Source organism: Perognathus longimembris, chromosome 12, assembly GCF_023159225.1.
Source record: "Perognathus longimembris pacificus isolate PPM17 chromosome 12, ASM2315922v1, whole genome shotgun sequence".
Lineage (NCBI taxonomy): Eukaryota > Metazoa > Chordata > Mammalia > Rodentia > Heteromyidae > Perognathus > Perognathus longimembris.
This window is the reverse complement of record NC_063172.1, coordinates 52156048-52168589: the sequence shown is the minus strand read 5'-3', so window position 1 is coordinate 52168589 and position 12542 is coordinate 52156048. Positions and strand designations below refer to the sequence as shown.

Genomic DNA, 12542 nt, shown 5'->3' with positions numbered 1-12542 from the left:
TAAGGGGTTATTTTTGTGCCAGACACACTTCCACCTTTCCAATATTGCAAGACAGAATAATTAATGAAAGCAAATGGCTCTATGATTCTTTATTCACAGTACTCTAACAGAAAAAATGCAATTGACAAAAATGTTAGATTGTTCCTGTGACCATATTGTTAAAAAATTGTATTTTAGATATAATGTCTGAAACCATTTTGATGTTTGTCATTTGTTCTGGTCAACATTTCATTTTACATTTGCCATGAAAATAGACATACCACCTGAAAACATAGTCAAAATCATCACCATCACAACCACCCTATCTTAAGTAAGTACCTCTGGCTTCATAGGTACTTCACAGTGCTTGGGATATTCACCAAGCCAATTAGGTTTGTCCCTCTTTTAGAGGAAAAGAGCTTGGGCTCCCACTAGACTTGCTATATTTTATAGCTATGCTAAGGGTCAAAAAATAGTCTGAGTCTGCTGTGTAAAAATGTCCTGTTAATAGACTGCAGAGGCTCCGGTGTATAATCAGAAGGAAGTGGGCTTTGTCTCCATTTTGTCTGCTTCCTAGGTTAATGTTCAGAGTAGTGTGTGTTTTCTAAACATCGTTTTGCTTTTATTTCCAGAGGCGCTTTTGGTCTTGTTTTGTAGAACAATACCAAAGTGTGTTATCACTATGTAGCGTGTTAATTTTCAGTCTGTGTCAGTTGTATCTCCAAGATCTGGAATATAACGTTCTCCTAGGGCCCTTAAAGATGGCCATTTGCATTTTATCCAATGCTCTCTGCAAAGAGCAATACTGGTCTATTAAAGACCATTTAAAATTTCTAAGTTTGGATAGAATCTATACCAGGCTATATTATTAAGGGAATAGTGTACAAGGTACCCTTTTTCTCACCTCCTAGTTACTGAGGCAATAATGTATAGCTTACTTGAAAGGCATTTCAACAGTATGAGATTCTCTCCAGAAAGAATATCTTTCTATTTAATTAAGTGTTCTCTATATTCCTTGGAAAAGCTTATTTTTTCATGCAATGTTATAAACTAATATAGTTCATTAGTGGAATATTTGACATATTTCTGATTCCTCATCTGTTGACTGGATTCTTGAGTTCTAATCATGTTATTGCTTGCAAATAGTTTTACATTTTCTTTTCCAATATTTTTATTTCAGAAATAAAAGTGGAAATGGGATATCTCAAGACTTTTTCTGTCAGGGTTGGCCTCAAGCCACAATCCTCTTTATCAGACTCCCAAACAGCTAGTATCACTGAGGCAAAGACACTATTGCCTGGCCACACTATTTCCTGTCTCAGTGGCTAGGACTTTTAGCCCAGGCCTCTAATTTGTGAACTTCCTGCCTTAGCCATCTGAGTGCTGAAATAATGTAACAAATTTTCAAAATGTTTTCTCAGAACTATAAAACACAGCACATGCAGCAATGCTCAGCTTAAAGTATTACTCAGAGGGGCTGGGGATATGGCCTAGTGGCAAGAGAGCTTGCCTCGTATACATGAGGCCCTGGGTTCAATTCCCCAGCACCACATATACAGAAAATGGCCAGAAGTGGCGCTGTGGCTCAAGTGGAAGAGTGCTAGCCTTGAGCAAAAAGGAAGCCAGGGACAGTGCTCAGGCCCTGAGTCCAAGGCCCAGGACTGGCCGAAAAAAAAAAAAAAAAAAAAAAAAAGTATTACTCAGAGGCAGATGTCAGGTCCTAAGACACTCTTGGTGCTCACAGCCAATCACAACTCACAAAATCCATAATCCTAGTTACATTAGTATAGGTTAAGTCCTCATTTAAAAGTAAGTGTTTTAACTTTTAAGTTCTGCTGCCATCTTCTTTCCTCTGGACACATCGGCCGTATGACTAATGGCTTATTTTGTCTATATTTACTAGCTACAAACTCAGGTAGTACAGTATGTTGTTAGTATTTCCTGCATATGGGAAACTGATTTCTAGACCTGGGCTACATTCATTTATTTTACATTTATTAAATAGAATATTTTGTTTAAAAAAATTTAGTAGAGGCAGATACTGTTTCATTTTATTTGGTGCCAGTATTAGGGCTTGAATTTTGGGCCTGGGTACTGTGCCCTAGCTTTTTTGTTCAAGGCTGGCACTGGTACTATACCACTTGTGCCGCCGTACCACTTTCTGTTTTTTTGTCAATTGGGTGTAAGAATTTAATAGACTTTCCTTCCTGGGCTGGCTTTGACTAGTGATTTTCAGGTCGCTTCACATCCTGAGTAGCGAGGATTACTGGCATGTGACTGACTGGCTTAATGCTTTGCTTTTCAAGGTAAAATATTTCACAAGTTCATACTGATAGATCCAATTAGAATTCAGGATTACAAGCATACTACAGCCTCATCTTTCAGTCTTTAAAAAAGGTCCCAGATGACCAGTTCTGAGAGAGGGCTTCATCAAGTTCTCTTTCCCCAGTAATCTGCCATTTCCTCTAATCTTGCCATCTCTGGCATCGTTCCTTTAGTTCCTGGGTATCTTATTTATCGTATTCACTCACCTAACAAAGTTTAATCTTTTTCACATTCTGCCATCACTCAGATGGTCTGGTTGGATTATTTTAACTAAACACTTTAACAATTTAGGGGGAAAAGAGTGAATGGTTTTTAGTTCAATAGGCACATAGCTTATTTTTATTATAGAAAAATATGTAAATATAACTAAAAAGATCATGTCACTTGGTCCCACCATTCACAGATAACCAGTAGATCTTTCCAGATTTATTTCTATGTACATAAACATATGTGAATATTTCTAAAAAAACAAAACAACATACCATGAGTACTATCAGTAATGATATCCTGATGTTCACTGAGACATTATTTGGTGTCCATATAGTCCATTAGAATGATCTTGCACTATGGACATAGAAACTTACTTTTAAATGTTTTTTTTAATTTCCTGTCATTGAATAGTTTTGTTGTATTAACAACATTAAAAGACATTAGAAATAATGCCTCAAGCAGTATTTTTGTGCCTCATCTCGAACAAGAGATATGAGTAATAAGGTGATAAGACATAAGGTTTATCTTCAAGGTGTCTCTGGTATATCCTGCTTCCACACAAATTCCTCTGTGTAGCCAGTGCCCAAGCTACAGTTCTCAGCACAGGTGAAGACAGCCAGGACACCCCAGTCAACACTCTTGCCCAATCTGTCTGCCTTTAAGTAGTTCAGCAGCTGTGGCATGACCTGCGGAGAGAAGGAGTGGGAACATGGCTTCAACATTATAGCTTGCTTCCATATGACCATGCCGATACATGTGCACCTATACTTCAGTACAAAGTTTTATTCTGATGTCCACAAACAAAAGCATGGTGATTATATACTAAAACAGCCCATATTTAAGGTCATACCTGGAACTCAAATATTCTCTTGGTGCCACAGGGGCAGTTTGGAATATCCTTTTCTTGAGGTATATTTTCACCAGAAATCCAGATGGGTTCAATACCTCTGCCATACCGGAGAATCTAAAATAAAATGGAAACTGCATTCAAACATCAACAACTCACCTAAGAGTTTCCACCAGTGGTAATGTGATGGTAATTTAGAGAAATGTATACATGCCCTTACACTTGATAGAGCACTGTTAATACCTTCTCAATCTTCCCCAAATCTATTTCACAATTTTCTGAAAAGGACTGCTTTTGACTCCCAGTTACTAGTCATCATTAAATATAATTTTAAGTTAATACTCTTCACATACAGGTAAAGAACATTAAACATTTTAATAGGGACAAATACCTACTGAAACCTGGTGTTTAGATAAAACTTACAAACATAAATGATAATTCCCTTTCTATAACAAGGGAATAATTTTCCTGGGAGTCTTTTTTCTAAAGGAAAAAAAAAAGTCCTTAGTGTTTAGGACAAAATCTTCTGTGGCTAATAATTTAAAAAAACAAACATTCGGGGGCTGGAAATATGGCCTAGTGGTAAGAGTGCGTGCCTCATATACATTAAACCCTGGGTTTGATTCCTCTGTACCACATATATAGGAAAGGCCAGAAGTGGTGCTGTGGCTCAAGTGGTAGAGTGCTAGCCTTGAGCAAAAATCACTGGTACAGTGATTAGGCCCTGAGTTCAAGCCTCAGGACTAGCAAAAAAAAAAAAAAAAAAAAAAACTTGGCTGCGTTATCTTCAGTGATTTGTTTATAATTAAGTGCGTTATCTTTGGTCATTTGTTTATAATTAGTCAAAATAATGGGGAAAATACTGTGTTAATCTCAAGTTGATTTTGAGCCAAAGATAACTAGGAAAACTGGGTATTTTGCCCATGTTGCCTGACCTCCATGTATTTTAGATAACATCTCCTTTACCTTCTATCATGGACTTTCTTTATTCCAGGATGGGCCTTAGAACCTGATAGTCTTTCCAAAAGTATACAGCTTATTGCTTGGGTAACAGTTGCACATCACACCCAGTTTATTGATGGAGATGAGGTCTTATTTTGTTTTCTCCTCCAGGCTTGCCACAAAATGAGAGTCACGGAATTAAGTTTCCTAAATAGCTTGGGATTACATGCCCAGCCCTAACTACTTTCTTTGGTAAATGAATCCTATCTGATACCCCATATATCCTTCAGTCTTTGATTGTGGTACCTATCTTTTCAGAGAAATCTTATAACAGTATTTTTAAGAAGACTGCTCTTACAAGCTCCAAAGAAACAGAGAACCTTTACTAAAGATGATTGCTTCTTAGGGGTTATATTCTGAACACTTGTCTGAAAAGAACACAAAAGTTGTAAGTTCTGTTTTACCTGTTCTGGTTCAAGGGCTATCTGAGTTTTAAAGTTCTGGAAAACTTGATCCTCCCTAGATTCATGCCTTGCCATAGAATCTAGTTCTTCTTCAAGTGTTTCACCTGAAAAAGCAACATGATTTCTGAGAACAGGGAACATTTCCCACAGCTCAACAATTCAGAAAGTACACCAAGAACCCAATTTCAAAAATCCACTCCAAAGACTCAAATTAAAGATGGACTCAAGAATGAAAATAGGGAGACTCTAGCATTTATATAGTATTGTGTTGTATTAAAGAATTTGGGTACATTTTTTAAAGTTTTAGTTCTCATAAATGTGCCAAGAATGATTTGTTTTAAATAGTGACTAGTATTTTAAATCTTTTGCCAGAATTTCAGATAACCTGAAAGTTTAGACATCTTTATTGAAGAGGTAGTGTATTTAAAAATCCCAAAACATCACACCATAAGGTAAATTTTATAATAAATCTAATAAAACTGCATCTTCCATGTAACACACTGTGTAGGTCTACATTTTACTAAATACATTTTAGAGCAAAGAAAAAAAGCTATCATTAAAAATTCAAAGAGTTAATCAGTACCTTATATATTTTTGTTGTATAGGAGTTAATCCCTAGAATTTAGGGAATGATGGTGGTAGATCAAATGATTTAGGGATTAAATTACCCTGTCAATGGTGATATAAATTGAGACTCTGAAAGCCAGTGACCACTATTACTTTTAGGCTCTCATTCTGAAGGGATCTATGCCTTCAGGAATAAACTGCAGCTTTCTTAGTAAATACACACAATTTAGGAGAAACCATCGTAAATTGTAGTTTGGGATTCATCATTTACTTAACTATGAATATTTTGCCTACAGTACACTAGAGTCAGGAAGATTACCGAAAGCTTTTACTTGGATTTTAAGACTTATCCTTTTATTTAAAAAAAAAAAAACATGGTAGAATTGAAGACTGATGCTGGTGGCTCATGCCTGTAATCCTAGCTACTTACTCAAAAGGCGAAGACCTGAGGATTGTGGTTCAAAGCCAGTCCAGGCAAGAAAGTTTGTGAGACTCATCTCCAATTAACCACCAGAAAACTGGAAGTGGCACTGTGGCTCAAAGTGGTAGAGTGCTAACCTTAAGCCAGTAAGTTCAGGGAAAGCACCCAAGCCCTAAGTTCAAGTCCCAGGACCCACCCCCACCCACCCACCCAAACACAAATTGGATTGATTTAGAATCGGATTGTTTATGCCAAACAGTACTAAGTATCTCTTATGATGGTGTAAAATGGAGATAATTAATGCAAATAAACTTTTCACAACATTAAAAAAAATGGACTCAAGGGCTCAAGACATCACTGTCCAACACATCACTGGACTCCTTATCACTAGCATCCTTAAGCTAGTTAAGACTCTTCAAGTTATCTTTTATGTCTTACACATCTCTTTTTCCAGTTTGCGTTCAACTCAGTCCATCATCCAATGTTCATTTCCTGCTCTACATTCATATTTGGAGTTCCAGCAACCGTAGACTACTGCTGACCCAATACACCAAGTGACTGTCAGTACAGCCTTTGGTACAGCCTTGGTAATGTAAAGTACAGCCTTGTCAGTACAGCCTTGGTAATGTAAAGGCCTGTAATCCCAGCTACTAAGGAGACTGGGATTGGGAAGATTGCACTTTGAGATTGGCCTGAGGGAAAAAGAAATCAATGATTTCCTATGTCAACAAATGGTGGGACTGAGTAGTACCTGTCTGTATCTCAGTTATATGGGGAAAACTGACATCAGGAGAATCATTTTAGGAAATCCTGGGTTAAATTTCACAGGATTCCCATCTCCAGTGAAAAAGCTGTGTGCTACATGCCTGTCATTCCTGCTATTGCAGGAAGAACAAATAAATAGGCTCCAGACTGTACTTTCAGGGATCATTTCTATGGTTTATTACAAATAAACAGGCTCAGTCTAGGCCAGCCTGAAGTGAAACCAAGACCCCATCTCTAAATTACAGAGTAAAAGAGATAAGAGGCTTAGGATTAGAGCACCTGCTTAGCAGATCCCAAGTTCAAATTGCAGCACCATTAAAAAGCACACACACAGAAGAGAGAGAGAGAGAGATAGATCTATCTTGAGCTAACATGAAATAAAATTTCAACATTTTGATAAACCTTGGAAGGCATTCATTAATGGCACTTTATTGGCATAGCCAGAACTGACTGAAGAACCCTAAATATCTCTAATGATGTTGTCAAGTGTAGCAGCAAACTTTTTAGACCTTGAGGTTCTACTGCTTCCTGCTGCCACCAACTTTTTTTTTTTTTAGAAAGTCTCTGAATAGTTATAAAATAGCAATTAGTAATTTGTAAAGGGAGTTAACCCTCATGGCATGCAGATAATAAAATACAATATACTAGAGCATATACAAGTGAACACATAGGCTTCAATTTTTCTATACATTTGTAGGAACTATTATGAAAGCTATTATAAAAATAGAATGTGATGGCATCCATCATTCACTGCTTCTGTTTGGTGGAAGTAGAAAACAATCCTGGGACCTCTCTGATCCTGTTTTGATGGGAAGCCCAGTTGAGGAGGGACTGAGCATAAAGTTATGGCTTTGAGAAGCCTCTCTTGGGTGGGCAAGTGTCAGAACAATAGAAAGGAAAAATTCCTAACCTATCTGTCTCCCTCTAGTTTTGCCACCCTCTGTGCCACCAACTTTTTCATCTAGGTGAAACTGACAGCTACCACCGTTACTTTAAACATTCACTATAGTAAATTACCAAGTACTAATAATCAGCTTCAAGTGAGATTTCAAGACCCCTAACTTACTGTGCTATATTTCATTCATATTATTATGAAGAGTTCACTTTCACTCTTGAAAAACAAAAACTCTTCTATTTATCAATTTTCAAAATCAGATGCTAAATTTATTTAACAGTAACTTGCAATTTCTGGATACAATCACTTCTCCAAAGAGATTAGAATTCATATATACTTACTGCAACTGAGTTGATCATTATTTGTGCACCTTTGCAGTAGGTTAATTACATCATGACATTACACTCACACTTCTCAATATAAATTCAGAGGTACATTATTTGTACGTACACTATTCTATGTCAACATACCAACATAATGACTCATTTATTGTATTCCCTAATGCACAATCACCTCAAAATAACAATAGTTGTAATATGTTCAGGCAAAACTTTTTCATTTCTTCTAGGGACACACTACCAAATTACTATGTCTTAAAGGTATTTACAATTGTTATTTGACTACTGGTTTATTGAATTATTCAATAATTATATTTATTTTTCTTATTTATGGGTGTCTTTTACAAATATTACAATTCTATAGATGATAACATGGCTCTAGTCACACATACCAAAAATAAGATGCTAAGTCCCACTTGCCTTCCCATTCTCTAATGGTGTCTCTAAGCATTTTCATTTACCATTTCTGCAAACATGAGCAATAGTATACATACATGCTGTTTTTCATGTATAAGCCCCTCTTGGTAGTTCCCCAAGAACTGTACTATTTATTGGTTATCATAGAGTATTTAACTCCTGTGAAAGACAAACTTTATGTGGGCTCCTCCCTTTAGTATAAACAGTGGGGTATCGTTGCTTTCTGCTGTGTCCTCTTACCAAGAAAGATTTTCAAACTGTTCTTTCGTATAGAGTTAAACTGACTACATACCAGTAAGCTGACATTCTTAGTTTCCACTATCTAGTGGCCCTTTTGAGGGGTTTTGATGATAAGAGTGCTAAGTGAATGAACATGTCAACTCACTGATGAGTTTACAGTGCAATAAGCTTTTAGGAGCTGAGGTATGTTTTGATGAAGTAGGTCACTGAAGGCACCTGTTTCAATGGCATACCTACTCCTCCCTCTGTGGCTCTCTTGCTTCCTGGACAACATGGTAAACAAATCTGTGCCACAAACTGGTGCTACATGATATTCTGCTTTATGACAGGCCTGCAGTAATGGAACAAGCAAACCAAGGACCAAAAACACCTAAAACCATGACCTGTAATACAAATCTTTCTTCCTTTATCTTTCAAGTAGTTGGTTACAACAATGTAAGATTAACACTAACTTCTTACCCATACTTCCTATAATCTCAGAGTCGTCATCTTTATCCACAACTTCAGGTAGAATCTCATCTTCTGTTTCTATTACAATTTCAAATTCTGGAAAAAGGAAGTTATGGTCTGGAAATGTATGGTCCAAATTATCTGAAAACAAAAAATTACCATAATTATTAGCAAACCTTTAGTTTTGAAGATGGTCTAAGACTTTCCCATTTCTAAAGTCTAGCCATGGGTTGCAGGACAAATTCTGAGAACTGCATGGTTCAGCAATTTCACCACTGTTCCAACATCACACAAACTTAGATGGTGCAGGTCAGTCGCATGGCCACACAAGGCTGCTGCCAGTGTAACACGGCATACTGTTTTCCAGTATGGATTTCTCCTTAATAAGATCTTGTTTTAATCATACAAAAGGTAATCACAATATGTATTATATATTCTATATTCCTAAGAATGGCCACATAGGTTTTTTTGTTTTTTTTTTTTTGGTGACATACACATGAGTAATGTGCTACAATGGCTAAGTCACCAAACAGCAAGGCTGTTCATCTCTATGATAACTTACTGGATTTCCTGTGTTTGACATGTTATCAACGGAAGCATGCAGTACATGACTGTATTCCATGTAGTGCAGTTTCTTAAATTAACACAGTTAGTTCTGGTGTTTTAGAGGTTAAACATTAAATTACAGGCTATAGATATGCTTGCCTGACAAGTGTAAAGCTGCCTGTATTAAGACCAGTCTGGTCACACAAACTAAAGTGATTAAAACTAAACTTAAAAAAAAAAATTGGGGGGCAGGGATAGAGTCCTGGGGTTTGAACTAAGGGCCTGGGTGCTGTCCAGGAGCTTTTGTACTCAAGGCTAGCGCTTGCTCTAACACTTGAGCCCATCTCTACTTTTAGCATTTTGGTGGTTAAATGGAGATAAGACTCCCACACTTTTCTGCCTGGGCTGGAAACCAAGATCCTCAGCTCTCAGTCCCTGAGTAGCTAGGATTTCAAGTGTAAGGCACTAGTGCATGGCCTAAAAACCAAGCTCCTTTTATTATGGTGTTCATCACATCATCAGTTAATACAATTTAATACTATTTAATACAAGTTAATACTATTTAATTGCTGAGATGGGGGGAAAGGGGAGGAAGACAGACACCAGAGATGACTTACCTAGCTGTGTACAAGCCTGCTTATGTCCCAATCTCCAGTCCAGCGTCTGATGCTCCTTACTGCAGTAATGTGCCTGGTGGCATCTTGAACATGCTTTAGGGCCTAAACAGCCACAAACCCTGCAGAGATGAGCTCCAGACTTAAGCTGGAGATGCAAAGATTCTCCTGCTTCTGCAGGAGGGTTCTCAGAAGGCGGATCATATGAATAAAACTCATTTTTCCTGGGTAACTGGTTCCTGAAAACTAAGAATAAGGAGAAAAAGTATGAAGCATTTTCAGTGAATGGAAATAATTCAGATATTTGAATCGCCCTCTATGGCACTCTTGGTGAAATGCAAGGACATCCTTTCATGTATTTTATTCTTAGAAAAGAGATTGAAGTTTAAAAAAGAAACTCATGAAAGGAGGGGGGGGGAAAAAAACACAGGAAAGGCGAATAAGGAGCTTTTTCAATCCAAGTACTGCCTATTGATGGTATGGAACAATCTGCTCCAAGACACCGCTCAGACGGAAGCTAGTGAAATCGGCACAGTCCACCTCCCCGCTACCCTGCCGCGTCCATCAGCGCGCGTGGAGACAGACACCTGTCGGCCCGGACACGGGAAGTTCCCTGGACTCGCGCCCCTCCCCAAGCCTGGACCTCGATCGTTGGCCAGGTCCAAACCCTCGGCCCGCACCTCGAAGACCAGAGCAGCACGGTGGCTCGCGGCAGCAGAACAGGAAGAGGCTCCGGTGGAAGGCGTCGGCCCGGCCCGGTAGCGGTGCATACACCTGCAGCAGGAAAGCGAGCGGCCGGCCGCACCGTGGACAGGACAGAGCGTCGGGCTTTGGCAGCCCTGCCGCGCCCAGCCACGCCGGCCGCCCCCCGACCTTGCTGGGGAACTGCTCGCTGCGCAGCCTCCAGGCCGGCGCCTCCTCTGCGAAGCCCAGCTCCACCCTCCCGAGCTGGGAAGCAGCTGCCGAACTGTGGGCCATCTCAGCCATCAAATACCCGGCCGGAAGACAGTAGGGAGGACCGGAAGACGTGGCGCGGTACCGGAAGCCGGGAAGCAGGCTCGGAAGCTGGGGGCGGGGCCGAAGATGAGGCTGAAACGGATAGGTGGGCCGGGCGGAAACGAGTAGAGAGAGAGTTGTGGGGAGGAGAGACAAATGCGAAACAAAACTTTTCCTCTTGTTGGCTCGCCTCCCGCCGCGTTTCCCCTCGATCCTGCGACGGCAGGGCGGCTTTCAGGACCGAGATGTGGGGGTAAGGTATACCCTTGCTCTGGAAGGGCGTGTAAGTGCCGGGACCGAGCCGGCCTTGGCTCCAGCGCGCCCCGCCCCCGCGGCCCGCCCCGCCCGGCCTCGCGGCCCCGCCCCCTCCCGGCCTCGCGGCCCCGCCCCCGCCCCGCCTCACAGCCCCGCCCCCGCCCCGCCCCGCCCCGCGTGGAAGGGTGGAATGAAGTGGAGGCATCAGAAGCTCCACCTCCTGCGGGCTGAGAGACTATGTAAGAGCATAAGCTGCTTGTTAGGTTTACCGACTCCTAGGAAAATGGGAAGATTGGATGAAAACTTGCCCATTCGCGGGCAGATCAGGCAACGATGCGGTGTGAAACAGTGCCTGTTAATCAGGCCGTTCTTTCCTTTTGAGAGACACTGTTTTAGACAACAGTTTGTTTCCTTTTTGAGTGCAAATACTGAAGCAGAGTGACTATATCTTGTTTGTGCAAGTAAACAGCCACCATGTGTCCAGCACAAACCGTGAAAGAGTTGTGCTTTATTTAAGTAAAAGATTACCACCTATGCAATTATCAAATAAGAAACATAAGGACTCATAGTTATGTCAGGCCCATTTTAGAAATACAGGCCAATGAGCTTACTGAATAGAGCATACCTAGTAATAATGCAAGCCCTTTGCCTGGATCATACAAAGGAAGGACTCCTTTGTGGGGTATGCAGGAAGGCAACACACACCCACTGGTCAGCAGACCATCAAATATGTACATAGAGGATGATCAAACCGGTTCTAGGGTATTGGCACAGCTCATTTCTGCTCGACATAACCAGCTCAATTGCTCTTTATCCAATAAGCCTGGAATCAACTCTGTTCTCCTGATAAACATTATACCTGGAACTTTTTGACAGCAGTGTGTCTCATAGCTTTGTGCATGGGTTCATAAATCTGAGTGGTTTCTTATGTGAATGACCCAGCACCTGCAATGATTGTGTTTAAATCTCTATCAGCTTTCTGCTGTTAACATTTTTTAAATGCAAATTCGGAAAAATGTATTTATGATTTCTTTTTCCCACACTTATACCTCCCTCTTATTTCTGACAGTAGTATGTTTTTCCCCCAAATTTTCCACTCATTTTGGGTGTCTATTTTCTTTCTGTGTTTGACTTAAGATAGTTTGTATATGTTTTCAATTTGTCAATGTCTAATTTGTTTATAGTGTCTAATTTATCCTTAATCTTATTTAGTGATTTTTTTAATTGCAATCTCATCTAAAGAAAAGGGATTTTGGACTTTTTCCAAATCA

At 39.8% G+C, this 12542-nt stretch overlaps 1 protein-coding gene across 1 annotated transcript; it reads right to left on the bottom strand.

The window, feature by feature from the left end:
• Positions 1-2141: 2141 nt before the first annotated feature.
• Positions 2142-11127, bottom strand: LOC125360841 (programmed cell death protein 2). The gene is made up of 6 exons (XM_048358982.1): positions 10701-11127; positions 10024-10266; positions 8870-9007; positions 4768-4871; positions 3365-3478; positions 2142-3200 (listed from the first exon to the last, which is right to left on the bottom strand). Exons 1-6 carry the CDS (start codon positions 11005-11007, stop codon positions 3042-3044), a joined length of 1065 nt encoding a protein of 354 aa, XP_048214939.1. The 5' UTR covers positions 11008-11127; the 3' UTR covers positions 2142-3041.
• Between the last annotated feature and the right edge of the window lie 1415 nt (positions 11128-12542).

Excerpts from the sequence above, each read along its gene's own strand:
- LOC125360841 (XM_048358982.1), bottom strand. The coding sequence starts at position 11,007 with ATGGCTGAGATGGCCCACAGTTCGGCAGCTGCTTCCCAGCTCGGGAGG. Across the intron at positions 4,872-8,869 it reads TGAGATTATAGGAAGTATGG|GTGAAACACTTGAAGAAGAA; the intron begins GTAAGAAGTTAG and ends TTGCTTTTTCAG. Across the intron at positions 3,201-3,364 it reads AGAGAATATTTGAGTTCCAG|GTCATGCCACAGCTGCTGAA; the intron begins GTATGACCTTAA and ends TTCTCTCCGCAG.